This window comes from Pleurodeles waltl, chromosome 3_1, assembly GCF_031143425.1.
Source record: "Pleurodeles waltl isolate 20211129_DDA chromosome 3_1, aPleWal1.hap1.20221129, whole genome shotgun sequence".
NCBI classification, from domain to species: Eukaryota; Metazoa; Chordata; class Amphibia; order Caudata; family Salamandridae; genus Pleurodeles; species Pleurodeles waltl.
This window is the reverse complement of record NC_090440.1, coordinates 1,841,697,865-1,841,723,480: the sequence shown is the minus strand read 5'-3', so window position 1 is coordinate 1,841,723,480 and position 25,616 is coordinate 1,841,697,865. Positions and strand designations below refer to the sequence as shown.

Below are 25,616 nucleotides of genomic sequence, written 5' to 3'. Positions count from 1 at the left end.
AAGGTTTCAAACAAATTCAAGATGATCACTGGGCAGCCCCTGCCCTGGATTTGGGGATAAAATGAATGGGCAATTTTGCCACAGTCTCCTCAATCATATTAGGTAATATTAAAGGGAAAGCATTAGCAGTGCGCCAGCGGCTCCAGGACATTCCTCCACAAGATCAGGAACGTGACCCGCCAAAGATTATCATCAAGACATATTACTATACATCGGGCTAGTTGGGATCCAGACCAGGTAAACCCCAAATACAAGATAAATCCATTAAGCACAAGAGGGTTTTAAAAAATGCAGGGATTACAAGAAAAATAATAAAGATAAGGTAAAACAAAGATGAGAATCTCTGCATCTGGAGACCTCTGAGAGGCACTATAATTTAAGAGGTTGTGATACTTTAAAAACTCCTGACAGATATGAGTATACTATTACTTACCCATCTCGTTCCTTTTACGACTCATCCAACAAATGAAGTGAGAGAAGAGGTCAGTAAGAACACAAAAACAAGTATGTGAAACCAAAACAGGAGCCACAACGCTCTTCAGAAATCATGATTAAAAAGAAGAACCACTTCCAAAATAAAAGCCCCACTTTAAAAAGGAAAAGATTGCAGCACTTTGGGCTAAATATGCCACACATACTGAGAACTTTACTGAAGAGCAGGGCATGGTCAGTAACTCTGCTAGACAGTGCAGCAGAGGTCACAATAGTTTGCCAGAATCTTCAAGAGCTTCTGGATGTGACAGCAACTAACAGTGTCCTTGAAGTTGGAACAGTGTCTCCACTTGACAGAGTGTATACATTAAACATTCAAATTGAGGAAGACATTGCACGCACCATTAACGTAATTATCTGGGAAGATTAACACAACATTTTTATATTCTATTGACAGAAAAGGATTGGCCACCAGAATTTGTCCATATGCTCCCACAGGGGGATAATCCCATTTTGCCCTCATTCTTGATCCTTCTTACTGACACAGTAAAAAAACCCTATACTGCAGATTGGACCTTGGTGTAGGCTCCAGCGCTGTACTGCAACCTTGTGGGTTGGGATAGGAATTCACGCTATCATGTTATACCAATATGGCCCAACCTGCAGATACGACAACAATACCCCATTAAACATTAGGATGAAGCTCCCCATGTGAGTAATTCTATCACACCTTGAGTACCAGGGATTTATTGAACCTTGTGTATCTCCAATGAATAACCTTTGCTTCCCCTAGTTAAGCTGTACCATTCATATGGAATAGTCTTAGATTGCAGACATTTAAACAGTCACACACACACACATTTTCCATACAAAACCAAAACAAAAACAGAGTATGTCCCTGATATACAACATAGTGTGCAAAATATGCAAAACAACCCAGCATCTTTCCCATGTTTTTTGCCAAAATCTTGGGGCATATTTACAAGAAAGTTGTGCATCACAGATGATGATCCACTTTTCTTATGCCCTATTGGGCACCCCTAACAACACCATGCGCGTGCCGTATTTACAATATAACGCATCATGGCACACATTATGCCAATAGCGTAAAAAAAAATTCCGCTATTGTGACGCTTTGGTGGATTAGCACCCAAAAATATTGCAAGAATCTACCAAAGTCAAGAGAGGCCCACTGAATAGTGGGAGCATCACTTTAACACCGGTCTATGGCAGCCGTTAAAAATGATATGAAAAATGTTGCTGTAAAATCTTGTAGATTTCCAGCACAATTTTTCTGCGCCTTCTAAGGGGAGAACACTTCCCTTGCATACGTCATGCCTGGTGCAGACATAATGTGGCATAAGGGGTTAAAAAGTGGATTAGTACTGCATTACACCACTTTGTAAATATGGTGTGATGAAAATGCCTCCTCAATGCCACATTATCATGAAAAAAATGACGCTAATGTGGTGCAAGGAGGCACAAGGGGCTTGTAAATATGCCCCTTCATGCCTGAAAGCCAGGATTTAAGTGCATTTTCCATACTGGTTCACAACACAGATTTTGTTGTCTCCCTCAGGGGTAAAAGAACAATCCAGGATTATTCTCTGCCCCTGCAGCATCAATATTGCATGATACTGATCCTGAGGCGCAGTTCTATGAAGATGACATCTATCTGACAGATGACTACCTCAACACACATTCAGCCAGTGTTGATTGCATTGTACTGGGATTCACCGAACATGGCTACAAATTAAATTTCAAGAAAATAAAAATTGCTTTTCTTAGTGTCCTATTTTTAGGAGACAAATTATTAAATGAGTGTTGAAGCCTGACACCATAATTCTTAGAGAAATGTGAGCAATTGCAATCACCAAATATCATCAAGAAACTCCAATCATTGCTTGGTTTCTTTAATTTTGTCAGAATTTACTTTCCAGATTATGCACAACATATGAAACGGCTTTATGAAGTAATTCATCCAGATTTTTCAAGCAAACACTGGACACCACATCACAAATAGATTACCAGATCATTACAGACTTACATGCTAGGAGCAAAACATTTTCACACTTGAAAACAAAAACAATTTGTAAACTGGGTCATTCAGGGTGCCATCGGATTCACATCTGTCACATTCAATGATGGTGACACTGTACCCATAACGTACAAATCACGTCTATACTCTAATGCAGAACAGCATTTTGTACCAACAGAAAAAATACTGACTACTGTCCAGATGGCGGTCATAAAAGAGAGACCACAAGCCTAACACAAAAGCATTATTGTTGCTACCCCAATACCAGCCCTTGAGGCTGTCACAACAGTGAGCATTCTGTATGTAAAGCATTACATCCACAGTGTATACAATGTACCTCCTTGACTGCTACTGATGTTGATTATCACCAGAAATTACAGACCCAAGAATTTCTCCAATATGAACTTGAATATCCCATGCCCACTAACATTCTACCTATTGACCAATATAGAATAATCATTTAAACCAATGATTCAGCCCAACCAGCTGTCGGTACCAAACTTCAGTACTTCATGGCTAGCACAGCCGTTTGTGGGGTAATGAGGGATGGTAAATTACTCCCTCAGCAAATCTACATGCATACCCTATGGGACTGCACAGCACCACTTGCAGAGCTCAAACTTTTCTTTCATTTTGGTACTGGAACACCAAATCTAGAACTTTCTACATTGATTGTGTGAGATTTGTGCTGTTGTGTCCAGTCCTTCAATAAATACTTAAGCTACTGGTGCCTTGATTGGTTCAGAGATTCAAAAAGAAAGTCCCCTACAACCAGATCGTACATACAAATACTTCTTACTTGCTGTTGATTCTTGCTCCAGATTCCTATGGGTATAGCCACAACGAATGGCTGACGCTCAAACTGTTATTAAAGACTTGCAGGTCTTTATTGGGACATATGCAGTTACAGCATTCTATTCAGTCCGGGCCCTGTTTTTGTCTCCAGGGCATTCAGGGATGTCATGACAAAAATAGGTGTTGGGGTGCATTACTCCTCATCCTATCATCCTGAGGGAAATTTGGAAGTGAGAAGAAAAACGGAGATTAAAGCAATCCTTAACAGCTAGGGTATTAGGTTCAGGTCAGAGTTGGCTCCGTCACCTGTATGGAGTCCAGAGGGCATTAACTAATCTGCCTAGAAGGTCTTTGGGTGGACGAACCCATTATGAATTCCTGTTTGGGATCCCAATGTACATCTTAGATCTTAAGGCCATAGAGTGGTGGTGGCAGAAACACCTTTTGACATAAATTAATGTGTCACTGTTTTACAGGAATTACAACAATGAACATAGATCAGAAAATTCATCAGCACATGTTGCCACTTTGGGAATGAGGGATTTGCCACCATCCACAGGTTGGATTCCTAAAGTTGGAGATCTAGTTTAAGAAAAGATACTTGTGAAGGAGTTTAGCCCATCATACCGAGCACCAGTTCCAGTTCTAGGAATACATAGCAACGGGACTGTCATTTTACCAAAGCTGCCTGGTTCCAAAGGCATCCCTTTTGTCTCCATTGACGACTTCAAATTGCATCATGTGGCCAATCCTGCACAGTAGACCACGAGGATTCCTGGGTAGTTCCCTTTCCCCTCTATGGCTTTCCCGCTATTGCTGAGGCAACGATCATGTATGCTCCTTCCACCTTTTGACGGACGAGAAGGTGGTTGTATCGTCTGTCGAAGTGGGGTCCTTCTTGTATTCCATCTCCACTGATGTGCTTGGTGACCTCCTGCAGGACCCTATGACTTTTGAATGGCATCTTCTAAAATGACTTGTTTTATTTCAGCCCTTGTTCTTGGGTCTGGTTTGCTTGTCGATTTTGGCATTTTACATTTTTTATGTATATTCTAGAATGCTTTCAGACAAGTTAGCCTTTGTTTTGTTTTCGGTTGTGGACCCTGAACTCCTGTACTGACAATGGGGAGGGTGTTATGGGTTCCCCTTAGTACCTAGGCTTGCCATCCTTATTTTAGCTTTAGGTTGATAGCCTGTGTCTTTAAATACATACACACACATTTTAATCCCTTTAATTTTATTTTAGCATTGCCAGCTTTTCAGCTCATCGTTTTTATATTTTAATAGGCTGCCTTTTCTGAGAAGGCTTAGTTGTTTGTGTTGTATATTTTGCACTCTCTGTGGACTGCTCAATGATGTCATGGCCGGTAAATAATATTCTAATGACGATTGCTGCTCCAGGAGTTAGGAGACAACCCTCAGCCAGAGACATATTAACATTTCAGTCCTGTTCATAGTACACTGACCTATTTGATATATAAACAACTTTACTGATCCTGGCACTGACTCTTCAGCCAACCGCGAGGCTTACCAACAGACCCTTGCCCCTCTCTCAGGTATGGGGTGGAGGGTCTTCAAATGGACCGGCATAGGCTGAGGAGCTAACATCACTATGTTCTCAGATTAGGTAGGAATCATTAGGTTTAGTAATCATGCCATGATGGGATAATTGTTAATTTGTTTCACTTTACTGGTAACCATAATAACTGTATTTTGCTATATCTGCCTAATTATCACAGTTCATGTTTTATAATTGAATGCAAATGCTTCAATAAATATATCGAAACCGATATTGCATCTCTTCTTTTGCCTTGTCATGTGTGAGATATTATGTAACAATCTTTCACCACAACTTCCTTGAGGAGTTAGAGTGTCATGTTTTTAGGCTGTCACAAATCACCTTTACTTTCTAGGAGTGGGTGAGGTGCTGAAAGCTAGCTGACAAAGTCAGGCCAACAGCTTCCAGATGGTGTGGGACAGACTCAGTCCCCCACATTCTGTGCTGCTGCCCTAACCCCAAGGTAAAAGTCTTGTGACAGTGGCCGAGCATGAAATATAGTTACAATCGTAGCCAATGAAAATGTCAACATGACCATGAATACCCCAGTGAGAGTATACCCATTAAGATACATCGGCTACATTTTAGGTCCATGCCACATTATTTATAAATAAGAATGACACCCTCCTGTATGCCTGTCTTCTTATCTGAAACACTCACTATTGGCTTTGTGAAACAGCTAAGACTTTACCATCTTTAGCTTCTTCTTCACACATGTTTGGTGATCATCTTTGGTAATCCTTCAACCATTTATTGCCTCTTTCAAACTTGGTTAATAAGGTTGGCAATATATAAATTTCCACCAGGGTATTCTATTGCCCCTTGGAAGCAGCATATCCTTTCCGTCCAACTCTTACTCTTGTTATTGCACCTACTATCCAATCATTAGGGGTTCTCAGTGCTTTCAGTGTCCAGTGATGATTTTCCAAATGGTTTGGAGGTTTAAGTTGACCTGATCAACCCAAGGCCTTTGCACATCTGTAAGGTAGTCAAGCTTTAGTGAAATCTTAGACGCACCTCACCAAGATTTTCAGAGGGATATCATTCTACATCATGGCACTATTTCCAACTCAAGAATAAAATTATTTATTTTTGAAAAATAAAGTAATTAATATAAAAACACTGCTGGTTATCCTCAACTCAAGGTAATGCTTCATAGGTACTCTATTGCCAGGAAACCTAAATCATAAGCTAATGTCTTAGCAGAGCAGTATTGTAATTTAGGACTCAAAATAAAAATGGATCTTATTTGAAAATCCAGACATTATTTTCAAAAAAAGAAAGAATCCTTAAACTTACAGTTGATCCAGGAGGGCCAACGCGGCCCGCAGACCCAGGGAAACCTGTTGCTCCCTAAAATGAAATGTAAAACTAATTAATCAAAAGACATTTCATTGCCTGTAGTATGCTAGATCACTAGGCATGAATAATCAGTTGCCATTATAAACAGATTCAAACTTAATCATTTGGCTAAAGCATGATTAAACATTTTCTAGACTAATGTACATGAGCAGAAAGATATGACAATATGGTACTCACTGGAGGACCTTGAGTTCCTCTACCACCCTTCAGACCATTAACACCAATAGGACCCTACATGGAAAAAGAAACGCTGGTTAACCTACTGCTTAATATAAGATGTAAGATTTTTCATAGATATAGAAAACACTTCCTAGATGAGATTTTATGCTTTTTCTTACCTGGGGACCAGGAGATCCAGAAAGACCTTGTGGCCCAGGTGATCCAGCATCTCCTTTTTGTCCAGGTTCACCGGGCTCTCCTTTTACACCAGGCTGGCCATCAGGACCCTAAAGAGATGGTCACTATAAAGTCAGGGCAGTATATATCATCATGTGTTACAATCTGCAATAAAGGCTAAGGGGGATTTGTGGAGGATAACGCGTAAAATATCAAAAAAAGCTTTTGTACATGATAAATCAATGTGAATAATAATAAAAGGGCATAGAATAGGATCACATACCCATATAACAGGCACTGCATTAATCTTAGTAATTGTATTATACTTAATGCTGACACATTTTGATCAATGAAAAATCCCTTGTAGTTTAGGTCCATGAAGACAGTGACCTTAACTTTAGCAGCACAAATGTTCTTATTTGCACTTACCTTTCCCCACTGATAAGTTGTAATGGTTGTATAGATACACAATGTCAGTATTATAGCATGTTTGTTGGACGAACAAACATTGAAATGTGGACTCAGTCTTTATCTCATTCATGAATTTCAGACTATGTCAAGGGTAGAAGGCCTTCAGTTTGTAAACCTGTTCTTTTAGACTGCCATATAGATTTGGAATACACATGGTACTTGTCCAATTTCAAGAGTATGGTCTGACTGCTTTAAAATTCTTGTTGGTTTTTACCTATATTGTTCAATGACGAAATGCCCATTATAATCTCAGGGGCTGTGCGATATATAGAATATTCTCCATGTTCATTTCATAACATCAAATCTGATGCATATCAGAGGTATTGGCATTGTTACATTTGTAGATCAGCTGAGCACAGTTAAACGGGTTTTGCAACATGTACCTTACTTAAAAAGGCTGCAGGTTCAAATAATGGATACAATATTGAGACTAGATAGAATTGCACAATTTAAATTCGGACTGAAGGTACCAATGTTCAAATCTTTTAGTGTGTATGATACATGACATCATTAGGTGTGTATTTCTGCATAAAAGCTATACTACTGCAAATGATACAACAGATTATTATCTAGATAGAACGTACCGGTGGACCAGCAAACCCAACAGGACCAGTTGGACCATTCTCACCTCGAGAGCCCTGAACAAAAAGAAACCAGTGTTAATGTTTAGGACAAAATGAAGATATACACTATTGTTCTGTATATGTCCTTTAATTACAAGGTGCACAAGAGAGAGAGTTAATTAGCCAAACAAGAAAAAAGATTAAATATACATAGTCTCATGAAGTTCAATTTATAGAGATTTGATGAACAGAGGAATCTAGAAGGAATGACACCCAGATTTGCAATATTGTATATGTTGCAATGTACATTATTAATAGCTATCACAGGAAGAAACACATGCATAATAGTACTATTATCAAAAAATACGATCAAACCATTTTCTGCGCACATAAATAGACCTCACATGCAAAAAAGTGGCTAAAATGTTTAAAGTTACATATCCTTGGAGATTTTAAAGGATTGGCACTTTTGATGACTGAATTGGCGTATTCACAAATATTCTGCATGGCCATTTCTAATCTGGGAAACATAGTAAAGTTACTTGCAGTAACAAATAGAGAAACTTTCTTTCGAGGTGGTAGTGAGAAGGGAATACCCTCAAATGTCATACCTTGCAAGATAAGGGTTTCCTCTATGTGGGAAATGACTTTCCTATACAGAAAAATCTAAATATAACAATGTAGATTTTAATCATACATAAGAGGATTGTTTGTCTAGTGGATAGTATGCTTAACTGAACATAGAGGATGAAAAAACACAACTGCCATAAATTTTCTGTGGTCTTTTTTTGTCAATACAATTTATGTCAAATATACTTCAAAGCTTAGTGGTAGAATATAATAGTTTTTCAATGTCCTGGAGAACTGGGCCCACAGGTATATTAAAAGAATATACAAGTAAGAAAATCTTTTGCAAAATAAAGAAAATTTGAACTAGGTTTTTTTAATGAGCTGAGGGAAGGCATATCAAAGAAGATTGAGCAAAGCATACATAACAAAATAGTTTGTTAAAATGAATTATAAACATGTTTTATGAAACTTTATTCCTGCATACATTTGCCTTGACCATCACAAACTTTTTTTTTTTACCTAACACAAGATAATGATATTGATTGACAGAAAAAGAGACAAAGCAAGACAAAGGGCCTGATTTAGAGTATGGCAGAGGAGTTACTCTGTCACAACAGTGACGGATATCCCGTCCACTGAAATATAAATCCTATAGGATATAATGGGTTTATATTTTGGCAGACTGGATATATATCACGTTGTGACAAATAAACCCCTCTGCCAGACTCTAAATCAGACAGACATACAGAAACACTAAGGTACAGGGAAATAGGATACACAGATAAACAAATACAAATAGACATGTAAACAGACAAATATACACATAAAAGAATAGGCATTTAGGGTAATCACCCGTTAAGAATAATAACTTACAATATCTCTTCCATCTCATTATATTTTATTTAATCTATTTATTCCAGATTTTCAATAGCCGTGACATCTCCTTAATATCAATAAGCATACTAATTTTTCAATGACATGATGTAAACTTTGCATGTAAGAAGACACACAAGTGAAGAGTTGGTGAGTGCATATGCCTCAATTCAACTTTCTGTTTAATATCTGCATGTTTTAGCAGCTAGCCATCACAGCTTTTTATAAACCCTTCAGGCTAAACTACAAAAATCTATTTTCTGTGGTAATGTATGATGATTATAGATAATGGATGGTCTAGGATATTTTCTAACCTATTACCACCCAGCCCTGCAGAGAAATCTCAAAACATATGCTATTGTGGGATATATATCATCTTAGAGCATTTTCAGACTGGGAACACTGAAAAGGTTCTCCACTGATAAAACATGGCAAAAGCAGTTCAGCCATTCTGTAAATTATGCCACAAATAAAATAGTGCTTCAATTGTGACTCTGAGACATATCTGGATGAATCAGCAGGAAAACTGTGATATTTGCTAAATAATTATATGAAATGTGGGAAAAAATATACTAGCTTCTACAAGTAAATGAAGGTCGGCTTGTTTCTTATAAGAAGAGGTGTGGTGAAGACACTACTCCACCGAATTAGCTGAAGAAGCAATTTTACAAAAAAGCACTGCAAGCACTATAATCAGCATTGACACCAGCCACCACTCTATTCCAAGGAAGAGATAAAATCCTCCCTATTCAACTCACTCCAAGGATAACATAATCTACTGAAAGGTCAGATAGATAAAGCTTAAAAGAAAATGCTGAACATAGTAATCTGTGCATAAAAAGACAAGGAGAAAAGTATGACCCTGTTGGGCTGTCAGTGGCTTTGTGCCTTCACCTATTCCCTTATTGGTAAAACAAGCCACTGAAACAGGTGAAATTAGGAATAATTCAAAAGAGTAAATCAAAAACATGATCTACCCTTGAAGAATGAAATCTTTCTCTAAGTGAACGCATTAACCACTTATGTCAAGATTTGTATATCTTATTGTAAAATAATTGCCATTAACTTAAAATGTGATGCAGAAGTCAGATACTTCTCTAAACTGTCTGTCAAACAAAGTATCTGATCAACTTTATTCTGATTTACTTATCGCACAAATCAATCAGGAAAAGGACAATATGGGACTTACTCAAATATTTGTGAATCATAAATATACATTATAATAATAGATTTTATGCTTGGGCATAAAAAAGCAGAAGGTATGACAGAGTTGCACAATTCACAAGTGAAGTATTAAAACTGGACCAACAAGGAGCCATCTGCAAAATTATACACTCTGATTTAAAGCAGACTGATACAGTTACACCCTCTTAGATGACAAGCCTATTTACCAGTGACCCACATTACCCTTGTTCCCAAATGTAGCCTGGCTAAAATATGTGACTTAAAAATGCATTTAAAAATCTGAGCTCATCTCTTTACTTTGAGATGATATGGAATGTCCGCTTGTTTTAAATAGGCTAACAAACAATTGCTGATTGCAATGTTCATCACAAGGAATGATTTGCATCATACAGATAATTATGATCTCAGAGCAAATCTGCAGAAGGCTGTGCCAGTTGAACAACCTTAAATTGCTTTACTTACAGGTGTTCCTCGAGAACCAACAGGACCAGCTACACCACGAGGGCCCGGCTCACCCTTAAAAAGAAAAAAGGAAAGTGTGCAATAGTCAAAATCTTTATCCAAAAAACATGACAGCTGCTGGTAAAATGTTACATTATGTTATTTAAGTAATATTACACATCATTTTAACTATTTTTAATCTTCACACCTTATCTCCAGATGGGCCTGCGGATCCAGGCGGACCAACTGGACCTGGAAGACCCTGTTAACCAAAAATAAAAAGAGAAACATAAATGTCAGGAAACTGATGAAACATATGCAGTACTATGAACTGTGTTAGTATGGTAATTCAAAAGTAATGGCAAGCATGAGACACACAGCAATTGCTAACTTTTTACATTTTGGTGTATTTGTCCTCTGCCAGTTTCAGGGGAGATTCATGTAAGTTTTGAAAATGATATATCACATGGATTTGAGGTACAGAGGGCATGGAATTGAGTGTGACAGAGTCAGGTGGAATATAAGATATGTCATGTATTACTTGAAATTTTTGAAGACATTTTTGATTGTCATCTTGGCATTGGTAGTTCATGATGACGTTAGGTGGTGGGGTGATGGCAGAGTATATCGTGCCTGGTGTGTCACAAAAAGAAGTGCATTTGAGAGCCGTGGAGTTATTCAAAGTGTGGTTAATGGAGTGATGTTGCCAGTTTGTGTACGGGAGTGTGGAGAGCAGAAAAGATTGTCAGGTAGTTGAAAGCTCCAGGGTCTGTCAACTATTGCTAATCCTTTACTGGTGAACATATTTTCCTTCACTAGCTTAAAATGAACGTTTGTAAAATGCACTTGGAAGTGGCCTTTTAACCAATACAAATTGCAAGTGTATCAGCCTTTACACACCTTAATCTTAACACTTTATAACTAAAGTACTTTTTCCTGTGACTGCTGAAGGATAGTGTATTGTTAACTACTTCTATGGCTCGAGATTGTTTCATAGTACAAAACAAATTTTCTCTTTTTTCTACTTTAAGATCCTTAACTCTTACATTAATGTACATTGCTATCTGTAAGCAGCCTTCTTTTATTTATCGATCACTCTTATTTATGTTGACAGTGCAATCATATCCCTTTTTTGCTTCACATGCTAAAACACAATTCTCTAGTATTGTTTCATTCTTTCAGGTGACCATATCAATTTGTCTTCAATTTTGATTTTCTGAAATTCTTACAAAGATTTTTTTAGATATTCATATCCACACTAACAATGCCATATAATATATTTTTGAATGTTTTTGTAAATTCTGGCCAGTTCAATTTAGCTTTGGTCTTGATCAGAAAGCTTGTAATTTACTTGAAGAATTACATCCTATTTGAAGAGTGGCATCCTATTTGCTCGACATGTATTATTTTAAATGATGGCATTTGGGTTACCATGTAATAGGTACTGTCTTTGCAGAGTACTCAAGGGAAATGTATTATATTTGTAGACATGTTACATGAACCTTGATTCTCTCACAAATGTCTTATATGTCAATGCATCTAGTATGAATGAGGTTATCAGCTCATTTGTCTGCCCAATTAAGCACTAGTACGAATAATTAATTGGCAAGTTTTTCTTGACTCTATTGATACTGATAATGTAGATATCACAACATAAGTGCATTTGTAGTTGGGTAGTTTTAAGAAATGCTGAAAATATTGTCAGACATTTTTAAAACTAACATTGACATGTCTAGCAGGTCATCGTAGCATATACTTTTCATGGAGATTTATTAGCATCCCTCAAAATAGCAATTGAAATCTATAGAAGTTTAATAGCTTGATTGTTAAAGGTAGTTTGTATGCTAATTGTGATATTTTCACAAATATGAACAGGAGAGAAATACATGAACATACTTACTCTTGCCCCATCGTTTCCAGCAGTACCCTCAGAGCCTTTCTCCCCTATAACACCCTATAAAAAGTACAGAAAGGTTACATCAGGCTGTGGATTCAATTATAAAATGAATTGCTTCATGATTATAGCCAGATAACAACATGATGGGAGCTAAACATATAGCAAATATTAGGTTTGTGTTAAAATTAGGTCAGATCTCCATAACTTGTCATTCATTAATATTCATTGTGGTGCTGGTTACAGTCACACATGTCACAGGGAAATCTGGAATGTGGTGAATAGAATAATAATATGAATGATCAATATGAGTATGTGTAAATTCAATATATTATGATGAAAGTAGAACTACTTACCCTGTCACCCTTTGGACCAGGAGTCCCAGCAATGCCCCTTTCTCCTGGCATACCTTGGAGGCCTGGAGGACCTGTGTCACCTGGCGTGCCAGATGGTCCTGGGCTTCCCTGAAAAAGTAAATATGATTTGTGTCTTAATGTTCAATGTGGAAGGCTCATTTTCTACACTATGACGTATTACAAATAACCTTTGACATTTTATGGCAGCAGCACTTTGTTCTGGCTCATAAGCATCGTATCTCTCTGATATGTCTGTCTCACATAGCAATGTCAAGTTGGACTGTTCACCGGTTTAGTGAAGATGCATTATATCATGGCAATTCTATGACATTCATAAATAGACATGGTACATATTATCTTCAGGACTAACTCTGCTATTTTCAGGCTTAGGCTCAGTCTTGTAATAGTAGAGAATTGATAAGACTTTGAGAAAATGTCTGGGTTTTATCATGAAGAGTTGCACTACCTTAGCACAGAGCCGAGAGCATGTTTTAGCTTTTGAAGTGTCTAATGTTCATACATGTAACTTGGAAGAGTGAGCAGAGATTTCCCCTCTCTGTCCCTGACTTGTTCTCTTAGAGAAATTCTGCATAACAAGGATGAACTTTAGATGCCTCAAATGCAGAACTACGTGCATTCAGCTCTGCATCCCTTCATAATATGGTCTTTCATCTTTCCTTTAGTAGTCAGTTATCTCTGATCTACCAAATTGTCTGCTTCCTGCAAGCATCAAATGTTATTTATTTGCTCTTGCTTTAAGAAGGGTTTCCAAGGACATGGTGCTTAAGACAGGTAAATTAAAGTGTAGGACTACTCTCAACTTGTGAAGTGATCTATCCAGCCTTTGCTGGATACAGGGCTTTGCATGATGCTTACCCTGTATTAATTGTTTGTGAATGCATATATTTGCCTCCGTTCATTTCATTATTTCATATGGTGTTCAGCATTCATTTTAGTTATTCTGTTTCTAAACACACATATACAAACATGTGGCATTGTCTATACCTTTAAATGTTTTTTTATTTTCAGATAACGGAATTACAGGGGCCATTGAAGATTAAATATGTAGTTATGGTAACTGCTTCTATAATTGCTGATGCTGTTGTTTGTAGCTGTGGGCCTTATGTTAGTACAAAATATAAATTTGGGCTAGAGCATCTATGTATCTTTAGTGTTTCCCAAAATAAATCCAGGTTGCTTTAACATGCCTCACCTTGGGACCATCAGGACCATGACCACCAGCCGTTCCCTTTTCACCTGGAAGTCCTGAGGCACCTGGCTCACCTCTCTCTCCTGGGTTGCCACGCTCTCCCTGCGAACATAGAATAGGGAAACTTAACTTAAGGTTGTGCACAGACATCATAATAGCTCACTCCTCAAACAAATGTGCCAGTCTCTGAATAACAATATTTAATTTACAGTCAATTAATTAAAATTAAAGTGTACACATAAGGAGTAAGAAAAAGAGCAGACACATATTTCATAACGGTGTAGTACTATTAACAATATTTTATTGTACTGGTTAAAAAAGAAAATTAAAAAAACAGTTTAGAATCATTATTAAACCATTTTTGAGTGTTTCTCAGAAGGTTTAAGCATCACCAGGACCAGGACCTTGTATAATATAGTACTGACTAGGTTTGTTGTTACTTCTTATTGTGCTGAGTTGGCTCGTCTACTGGTACAGATGGCAATAATAAACAATGACTTAGAAGTAGAGTCTAAGGAAGTGGTGGATGACAATTTTAACATTGGCATATTAGGTTAGATTTGAACTGAATCTGCTGTGCTGTGAAACTTCAAACACCTTTATTGAAGGAGCTGAGAGATGTATTTACACAGTCAGAGAAACATTGGTATTCTTCCAGAAGCTTGCTAATTGAGATCCCTACTGCCTTAATGCTTTTGCTGAAATCAGCTTCTGGCACAAAGACTGTGGGGAGTCGGTGAAATCAATGCTAGTGACCTATCATCCACTTATATGAGTACTTGCTTATTTAACTTCTGCTGGTATGACAACTATTTTTTTATTTCAAGTGGGAAAATGCCCTAATACGTTTGGCTAATCATTTAGGGCACAGGATCTGTAATGTCTATCAAATGGCCTAATTCTGCAGTATGTCTGAACACTTTCAACAGCAATCATTTTGATGAGCAGCAAGCAGCATCATCTACAACTATGCTTGCCACAGAGTATTTGTTAATCCAGGTCAGCACATGAGTTACTGAACGGAGAAATTGCATACAGCTTAATTACATACAGCTTGATTGTTTGATTAACCCGACTGACAGACAAATGTATTATTTGACTTGATTTATTAACATAATGAGTGATATTTTGAGTAATTTACTGCCTGGTTGATCAGTCAATTGATTGATGGATTGATTGCTTGACTGGTTGATTGGCTGGTTGATGGGTTACTTTTGTATTTTAAAATGTGAATGATAATAATTCTAGACACTCCAACTGCTATTCTCAGTATTAGTAATTCATTCATTAGACAAATATTCTTTTAAGAAACTCTGTTGCACAATGCCAATTCATTTCTGCATTCTGGACTTCACTGGCTTTTTCAAATACATATATCTGCCCTATGTTCAACATTTTTTTGACAGTAGCAAAGATCACAACCTGCAAGAATAAACGATTGCAAAATATGTAGGTGAACATTGGTTGGTAGGTAACCATGTGAGCTCACTTTTGAGAGTAATCCTTGGTCTCTATATCACTGTTAATGGCATAAGACTTCATCATCTAAAAACAACATCCCCTTTATCTGCTGCTGTGGTTTATACATTACAGAACTTTACTTACTCGTGGACCTAGAGGGCCTGCAGCTCCAGAATCACCAGGCACGCCCTGTGAGGTAATATTACAGAAATAGCATTAATCATTAAAAATCGAAAGCATGCAAGCAGGGTGTGGTGAGCAGAATGCTAGCAATGGTGTGACACATTTGCAGACTGTTCTCTTACATCCCAATTTAAGGTAACATATCTCTTATAGGCACACAGTAAAAGTCAATGATTCACTGCTCTCAAGGGGGTCATTTTAAAGGAGTAAGTAAAATGGTTATCAGTTCTCTTTAGAAGACTTTAGAAGACTTTTAATATCGGAGTTTTTTATAGACAAAGTTAAAACTAAAGCATTACTAGTGTCATTGGCACTTTGGACAACCACAAGCAGACCAGTGCCCTTGTAAATCCAGTAGAGCTGTTGCAAAGTGGCAGATATGCTGTTCACTTTCAACAATTAATGTCCCAATAAGGCCTGACTAGTAGCCAGGGCTGTAGAGTAAGGGGCAAATGGAGTTAGTTATTTCATTTCATATGTCTCTAGCTCACACACTCAACAAATATATTTAAGAAGTTTGACTCTGAGATGTCAATTAACATGTTTAAGTCCTTTAAGATGGTAAATGTAAAACAAGGTAGCTATCTAATGTCCGTGTGTAGTGTAGGAGAGGTTCTGGTTCAAAACTAGCAGCTTATTCCATGGTCAATCACCAGATAATAGGAATGACATTATACTCACTAGCTGTCCCGGTACCATATGTTGCAATATCCATGTACTGTGATTGCACTCTGCTCATGAAAGGTACTCCAAGTAAGGAATAGCAATGATTATGTAATTGCTACTTGAATATTCAAATAGCAAGAGGGGGCATCAGGTAAACATATTTTATCTCCCTCTTGAGCTCTTCTGTACTAATACACTACCTTCTATATCATATTCTATGTTCATTCACACTATACCTCGCAGTGTGAGAAAACATTGCATCTTACCTCGTCACCAGGCTTTCCACCCTCTCCTGGAGGTCCTGGAGGTCCAGGCAACCCCTGAAGAGAAAAACATTTTATTGAAAGAAGTAAGGCTAGGTTGCAATTTACAAAGGCTTTCCTATAATACATACTATGTTACATGAATATGTGCGGCATTGCTGGTTAGTGTATCACTATTAAGGTGGGACAAAGTGATAGTTGAGACATGGTGCATAGCAACAACAATGTGTATTGGCACTAATTAGCCAAATGGTAACAGCATCTACTGCAAAGGCAATATGGTTACATTTAACAAAATCTGTAAGAATACATTTCTGTTGAAATGGAAAAGTTGACTCAGAACTGTTGTATTTCACTGCTGCATTATGACTGAAATGGAATTTTTTCTGCCACCCTCCCTCCTGCACCCATGACACTGCTTCAAACAGGAACCAGCACCCTGACCTAGATGTCACTCTCAGATGTGTAGATGCCAATGAACAGGCATTAGGCATGTGCCTACCTCATAAGTGTCTGGCAGAAGTCAGTCAGGATTCAGTCTTTCACTTCTGCATTCTCATTGAAATGGACTGTGAAATCTCTCAAGGCACCCACTGTCTTTCTACCACCCTGCCTCTTGCTTCAGGGTCACCACATCAATCAGCATTTCAACTTCCCATTCGAGCTGAGCCTGGGAAACTGAGACAGGCACCCCAACATGTGACATATGGCTAGGCATACAAACATCATAGCCTGCCATCAGAAGAATACCGCTGGGCATTGTGTGAACTAATATACTTAAACACCTTCACCAGGCATGCGGCAGAGCAAAGGACTTCAAGCAGTTGCCTGCAATTGCCTGCTATTTGCTGGCTGCTGGTTTTACTGATTGTTGCTTGCAACCCTATTCTTTTCTTTTGCCCTGGTATATTCCACATTATGGATCACACAAATAGAGGGCAATTTGAGTTCTCTCTTTACACAATAATTACATATTAGATATTAGCTCCTTGAGGATATTTTATGAATTAGGCATTGTCTATCTTCTATCACACAGTACTCCTCTTATTTGAACAAACGTTGGAAAAACAAATCATATTGATCCAAAAATGCTGTAAAACAAGACCAAACTCCTGCAAACCTAGTACACTTTGAATGACTGGGCACTCTGTTTTGATGAAACTTGGCTGAGCACAGATTCTGATATCATTGTAGCTAGCTTGATTCCATTTTGCTACCACATCATTTGCCAAAATAGGCAAAAGCCAGGGGCAATTGGTCACAATTATCTCTAAGGCCTCATTTCAACCTCAACGGTCTTTTCCTAAGAATGCTGAGGTTCCGCCGGGCCGAAGACTGCCAGTGTTGGCGGTCTTCTGCCAACCATATTATGACTGCTGGCGACCCTCCGCCCTTTTTTGGAAGGAGAGCCACCAGCAGCCATACTGGCGGTCAGCAGTGTAGTGGAGGCTGCTCCACCGCCACCGCCACATCATCAGAACACCGCCCACTAAATTACGTCTCATCATATGGCATGGCGGTGTTCTCGTGATGGGGTGCTGGCGAGGGAGCAGCCCCCATGGATCCCGTTCCCTCCCAGAGGACCACCGAAACAGGTAAGGTGATCATCCATCAGGGGAGGGGGTGGAGGAGTGTTGTGTGGTGTGTGCGTGCATGGGGGTGTGCATGTGAGTGTTTAGATGGGGTGTGTGAGTGCGTGTATGTATGCGGGAAGTGTAATGTGTGTAGGGCAAGTGTTTTGTGTATGTATGTGTGCATGTGTGCATGAATGTGCGCATGTATGTGTGTCAGTGGCGTGAGCATGCATGAAGTGGGGGTGGGGGGTATGTGTGGGGGGTCTATGGGGGTCAGGGGCAGGGGTGGGGAGGGGGTCCTACTACCTTTGGGTGGTGGTAGGGGTTTCGTGGGTGTTTGGGGTAGACTCAGGGGAGGGGGAGACCCCAATCAGTGCCAGGGAACAAATTCCCTGGCACTGATAATGCCTACTGCCATGGATTTCGTGGTGGTTCAAAACCCCACAAAATCCATGGTGGTATGCGGGGTCATAATACTGCGTCGGATGAGTGGCGGCCGCCGGGCTGGAGACCGTTGTCTCCAGCTTGGCGGTCATTACCGACGTGGAGGACGGTGCAGTACATTGGCGGTTTGGCATATGCCAACCCGCCAATGTCATAATGGGGAGGTAATGACCGCCGGCCTGTTTGCAGTCCTACCACCTTCATTGCACTGTCCGCCAGGGTCGTAATGAGGGCCTAAGTATTCTCTGCCCATTGCATCGTGTTAGTTACTACAATCTCTTCCCGAAAGTGAAAATCTTTTAAACAGCAATGCCCAATCATCAGTATCCAAAATTACCTGGATAATTTGTTACTGACCTCAAAGGAAAAACATAGAATTCATACATATGTTACTCAAGGCCCTAGGAAACCTTTATTGTATTTCAGATCCCATCTATTTGAAAGGTCATACCTTCAAGGACATTTCACAAGGTTTCCCCTAATAACTATCAAAACGTCTCTGCTGTCAGTGTTATTCCATTAGTTTCTTTGAATTAATAACAACTTTTCTCATGACTGGGCACCTAACATCACTTAAACCTGCTTTAAAAGGTCAATAATGTTGCTTTCTGATGGCTAAGTCCAAACTCTCATCCAGAATGAGGCTTGCAGCCTTTGTTTCCTGTGAAGATATTCTGTCTCATTGGGATCTCTACACATCCATCTAGGGAGCAGTTTCAAACTGTTCTGTGGTGTTTCACAGTTTTGAAAAAAATTAACCATACTAACTGATGAGCTGAGACAAAATGGGCATAGCAAATGAAGCTGAAATATTCGTTCCACTATTTAAATCTCCTGCAAAATGTCAAAAAGACCTTGCGAAGCAAATTAATATTGCTCGACCACAAGCATTCGCAAAGCCAATAGGTCTGGTCAATGTGAGATCTATTTGGTTTGTTAATGTTATCTTTAGCTATGTTGCACAGCAGTGAAGCTGCAGTGCAGCATGGTGAAAACCTTTTTAGAAAGTGCTATGATGCAGTTAATGCTTTTAGGTTGAAATATTTGTTTGATTTTAACCATGCAGCACAGCAGCCACACAGCTGTACAATGTGGCTCTCTACTGTTTGGATTTATAATTGTTTAAGCCATGTTGTACAGCTGTGTGGCTGCTGTGCAGTATGGCTGAATGTTTTAAAAAACATTCCAAATCTGTCTACTATTTGCAGTCTAATTTATTTTAAGGCGTGATGTTTGTAATGTAATGTCCAGTCTGGAAGGTGTATTTCAGAATGACCAATAAAGAGAGAAGTGTTTTAAGATACAGTTCTAGTAAACAAGAGCATACTTTGTATTTTAACACAGAGGTAGGGTCAAAATGTATATTTCGGTGTAGGCAGTGTGTGGTATCCCCTAGTGAAGGTAAAGTAAGTGTGCTCTTTTAGTCTGGGTTAGATAGTTAAATGTTTCCATGAGTTCTTATTGTGGTGGTGTCACTACACTTGCTGTTTGAAAATAAAGTAAGTTCCTGGAGGCATGTGTTCAAAGAATAGGGAAGAAAGAGATAGTTTGAGGAGCTTAGAACTGCAATGATGTATTGTTGTTTGAGAAGAACGACTAAGCTTATTTGCCCATAATGAACTTGTTGTTGTGTAATTTTCATTTACCAGGATACGACTAGCAGCACCTGCACTGTTGTCTGCATTGATTCTAAGCAGCGACATGCATGGAGGTTTTTTCTAAATGTATTTATTTTCACCTCCGGCTGGGCCAAAGTTAAGGGTCCTCCAGGCCTCTTTTTATTAGAGTCTGATCCTGGCTGGGTGTGGTGGTCTAGAGGCTCACACTTAGATGCAAGTGAAAAGGGGAGGGAATAAAGGCTATCAGCTTGTTATCACTTCACATGTGCTTAAGAAATGCATGCTTTTGACTTAGTTCAGTCCCTGTTCATAAGAGAAGTGCATGCACTGTAAGAATGTCAGATGTGTTGGTCTGTTCCATTATTTGTGCAAACAACAATGTAAATGCCACTATTTCATTTCTTTTGTAGTGCTGCTCATCCCAGTGCAGGGAGTCAAAGCGCTTTGCATAACATACATATTATATATTGACAATAAATCATGTAAGTATGTAAATCAAGATACAGATGGTTGTTGCAAAAAACAGTGAGGGTTACAAGGTGCAAGAGTCACATGTCCTTCATAGCTCAATGTGCTATATTAGAACGATTACAATTCAGTAACTGGAAGTAACAAAAGTATCTCTTTGTTAAAAGTAGTATCTCACTTACCCATCTAGCTCAAATAAAATGTTATCACCTGCATTTGACATGTTGTGGTATTTAAGGGTTATGTTACACCCTTTTAAGCTAGCATAAGAGAGCCAGGAGCGAGCTACAAGGGGCTACTAATTTGCATGCCTCTTTTCTATAATTGCTCGCACTTTGAAGTCAATGAAAACAAATTAAATACCAAGCACATTCGGAAAACGGAGTTTGACATTTGACCTCTGCCTTTGAATGTCCAGCAAAAGTGATAAGAGGAGAACAGTATTTAAAGGCCTGTTTACAAAAAGAGAGTTCATGGAATAATACAGAAAACAAGATTTGGGAAAAGTGAGGGACAAACTCAAGCTGGACAAAATAAACTTGGCAAATAGAAAGTCAGACAATGTGAGTTTCAAACCACAAAGTCAATGGCAAGTAACAGGCAGAATGCATTTGTAGGTCAACTTTCTGAATACCCCCAAAATGTCTTTAGCACACCAGACAGCTGTGCTGTCTGGTAGGATGTGACTTAGAAAGCAAAAAAACAAAACAGAATTAAAATCTCCTCTCTTTTGCTTTAACCCCTACGTATAGTCATCCAGTGATTTTTCCAACCAAACGTCTCTGTGGAAATTATAACACTCTCTATATTGATACAATGTAAAATATTTGCTTGGAGATGGCAGTGACTAACAAACATTCAGCGTCCTTTAATTTGCCTCTTATGTGTTCCCCCATATCACTGTATCACACATTTGTCTGGTAGGAACTCTTCATTTCCAAGTTCTTTGAAGAAATTAGGACAACTCCCAAGCCTGCAGATCTGCCTTTGTACCCTTAATTTGCATGGTTATTGAAATACTTTACACCTTTACTTTCCTCCCCAATCAATACTTTTCTGAAATATCTCTTTCAGAAAGGAACATGCCCCAGTAATGTTAAAACAAATGTCAAGAAGTGTCCCTATGTAAAAAGGCTAATGCAGAATGCTTTTCTTAATTCAATTTTGTCCCCATTCAATACTACTTGTTCTGGCACAAATGGTGGTGATACTGTGCTCTTCCAATTGGGCATCTACTTGGATGAAAAAGTTGATCTTCAGATCGTCTCACAGGACTGAAGGTGCCTTGGTGAGGGACAAGTTATTTGTTGGTTTTATAGGCCTTCTATGAAGCAGCTTTGAAGACAGTGGTTTATTCTACCCTTTTGGTTAGGTTATTCACTGTGGCATTAATTGTCCAACATGTTCTGAACTGTTCAGGTCTGTATTAGAACACGGACCCCAAAGGGTTGCCTTGAACCACTAAATGGTCTGAGAAACAGCAGTTACTGATATATCCTTTAAGGACCCCTACGCTCACCTATTCTTTTTGTTATATTCTTAGCAATTTTTTGGACATCTCTGTAACAAAACCTGTCTACTTTCAATTCTGTGCTGATGACACCCAAAGCTATACTAACTTTTCCAAACATAATACTATTGTAGAAGGCCTACAAATGGCATTTGAAGAAATTGAACAGTGGATGGGCAAAAACAGTTGGTCTAGTTATCTTTGAGGCTAAAACAAACTTCAGTCTTAGCTCCATTGCTCTTGTGCACTCTTTTTGGTCATGGGCTTTAGAAACCTTATAAGAATTTCAGCTTTTATTTTGACTCCCACCTGCCACTTAACTCCAAGATATGTTCAGTAGTTAGTGGCTGCTTTCATCATCCTTCTTTATTGATCACTGGGGCAGAGATTTATGACTGTAGGCACCACAATTCATTTATCACTAGACTACAGTAATACATCCACGCATGTATACTTTTGTATAAGATCCATAAGCTGCAAAAAGTGCACAATGCTACAGTAAAATGTTTCAGGGGCATCTAAAAAAATACCACATTTCCTTTTCGTAGGAAAGTGCTCCTTTTTTTCATGGTCACCCACAAATGTTGCTATTGGTACTGATGTTTTTCAAATTATGTGCACTGGGTCCCTGCCAACCAGGCCCAGTGCCAGTGCTCTTTCTCTAAAAACAAGGTAAAATGGTCTAATTGTATAGACCATTGTAAGCCCATTGTAAATGGTACCCCTGGTACCAAAGGCATGGATACTAAAGAGGATCCTTAAGGGCTGCAGCATGTGCTATGCCATCCTAAGTGACTCCCTTCAATTTGCATAAAAACTGCCATTGCAGGCTGCGTGACATGGAGCAAACCATGTGTGAAAACATGACACGGCACACTTATTCCGGTGCAATGGCAAAGTCACTCCATATAATATATGTAAGTCACGCCTACAGCAGGGTGTATTACATTTTATGTGAGGGCATATCTGCATGAGATAATATGCCCCTGTGATGTCTAGTCGATCACAAGATACTACAAGTGAACAGGAAAGCCATCTTAAGGTATGCACAGGACACTGGTTCCGCAGCTACATAATGGCTTCAATGAAAACCTATGTTTTTTTTTATATCAAAACCTCTTCCTAATAAACCTCAACTTAATAGACCCATATTGATGCCATTATTGGATTTATTATGACATGCACCCAGAGGGCACCTCAGAGGTGCCCCCTGAAAACAACAAGTCTTCTATTGTGCTGGCTGACTGGTATTGACCAGCGTGCCACTACAGACAAGTTCTGACCGACAGGAGCCCGCACTCTCAGAGGCCAGAAACCATGCCTGCTCCGGAGGAAGGTGTTATCACCTCCTCCAGCAGGATGCTGATTAAATCAGCGTATCTGGGCTGGAGGCTTCAAAGCCTCTGCCGTCCTTTGATGTGCAAACCTGGCTTCCTGCAGACCTGGAGAATGCCACCCCTTGCCCTGATGCCCATTTGCCATGAGGATAGATGAGAAATTAGCAATGCAGTAGGTGTGTTGCACTTATAGGCCAGCCACACTCTTAAGATGAGCTTCCTGATGTGTTCCACCACAGGATTATGGTCACATCCCACAGGAAGTGGTCATATAGGGGGTGTAGTCAATCCAGGAGTAAATAGCCCATTGGCCACTACCCTACACTTCCATAATGACCCTAAATTCAGTATTTAGATGGTCCCCGGACATCAGGAACTTATATTTCTCTGACTACATGAAGAATAAGGACAAAGAAGAGCTGACTAGCACAGAAACAGTGGAATAACTGTGGACTCTAGCTCCAAACCCTGCCTCTCTGCTCTGTCCTGACAATTGCAAAGATCTGACTCGTCCTGCAACTCTACATCCTCCAAACACCTCAGAGACCTGCCAGCACCTCACCCTTGGAGTGGAAGAGCTACTTCCCAGCGCCAGCAGGCACCAACCCCGATTGCCCGTTTCCAAGCCTTGCTGACCATCAGGTCCACTGAGGGAGCAACTCACAAGGAATAGCATTCAAAGTGTCCAGTAGTGTAGCCCTCTCAACCCATCCAGGCATTGAGATGCTGAGCCCACTCTGAGTCTCCCAACACCAAAAACTAGGGTATAACCACCAACTGCAAGCATCAAGGCTTGCTTGTGTTCAGCTCAAACACCACCATTGCCAAAACTTACCTGGATGATGTAGGACATTAAGAGAGGTCAGCTCCACAATCAAAGTTGTCTTGCTGTGTTTCTTTCCCCTCTTCTGCAAGTACCTTAAGAACCATGAGAGCCTCAAACTTGCCGACCCAATGGACAAAACATCTATGTACCTGAGCCCCCAGCCCTAGTCCATTGAAAATGAGACCCTCAAGAGCCGAGCCACCCTTTGTGTTCTGCCGGACTGGTCCTCCAGGACCCACTTGCAGCCTTTTATCCTACAGGTACTTTTCCGATCGACTTCAATGTGTCGTGTTTAAGGGTTCCAGAAGCACCTCGGCACACCAGGGCAGGTAAAACCAACTATTGGTGCATTCTTGGACCTCGGCTCCTACTCACTTTAAGTACAGAAGTACAATCATGTTAGTCATTTGCAAATGACCCTATGCATTGAATGTTTCCCAATAGGATAACATAATTGCATTTGAGGCTCATGCCTCAAATCTGACAGCTGTATTTAATGTAGCTTCAAAAGTCACTAATTTATAAAGTACTTACCTGATCTCAAAGGTCATGGTGTCTAAATTAATATAAAAATCTGTTATTTTTCTGAATTGGTCTCGAGTTAATCCTTGAGTGTGTGTCTCGTTTATAGATTCTGTGTGTTCAACAAATGCTTGACACTATCGTCTGATAAGCCTAACCTTCTCGCTCACACTACCACAAAAAGAGCATTTAAGATTATTAATTTAAGCCCTTCAAGCCATTAAGTGTTGAATGGACTAACTGCATAGTGTACCCCTACATTGGTACACTACATAGCTAACCAGCTTCCTACATTCTTCAAAAGGATCACTTCACTGGATACCTGTAGAGAAGTTGATTTTATTCTTGAGTAACTTAACATACTGGTGTTCCAATAGTCTGCCCCAAAATATATTCAAGATAACTGCATCCCAGACAGAGATTTCCACAACAGTGACCTTATTTTATCAATGATTTTGAGCTTTACATTATGCTTGCAAGGTGGTAACTGCCATGCTCATGTTTTTTTTTAATTCTCTCCCCATTGGGCTGTACTGCTTTAAATCAACTCATATTTTCAAAAAAAGTTTGAAAACATTTTACGCTGTTTTAAGACCTTGTAATATTTCATTTTGGCTTAATTTGGTTTAGTATGTGCTTCCCAAAAATAAGAATAATGG

At 39.2% G+C, this 25,616-nt stretch overlaps 1 protein-coding gene across 1 annotated transcript in view; it reads right to left on the bottom strand.

Annotated features, from left to right (window-relative positions):
* COL5A2 (collagen type V alpha 2 chain) overlaps nt 1–25,616 on the bottom strand; it is a 325,125-nt gene that overhangs the window by 39,974 nt on the left and 259,535 nt on the right. The window contains exons 31-41 of the mRNA XM_069225929.1: nt 16,661–16,714; nt 15,690–15,734; nt 14,088–14,186; nt 12,875–12,982; nt 12,525–12,578; nt 10,833–10,886; nt 10,646–10,699; nt 7,577–7,630; nt 6,524–6,631; nt 6,363–6,416; nt 6,123–6,176 (exon numbers count right to left, since the gene is read on the bottom strand). Of these exons, the coding sequence (XP_069082030.1) occupies nt 6,123–6,176; nt 6,363–6,416; nt 6,524–6,631; nt 7,577–7,630; nt 10,646–10,699; nt 10,833–10,886; nt 12,525–12,578; nt 12,875–12,982; nt 14,088–14,186; nt 15,690–15,734; nt 16,661–16,714 (738 nt within the window). The remainder of the gene's footprint in view (nt 1–6,122; nt 6,177–6,362; nt 6,417–6,523; nt 6,632–7,576; nt 7,631–10,645; nt 10,700–10,832; nt 10,887–12,524; nt 12,579–12,874; nt 12,983–14,087; nt 14,187–15,689; nt 15,735–16,660; nt 16,715–25,616) is intronic.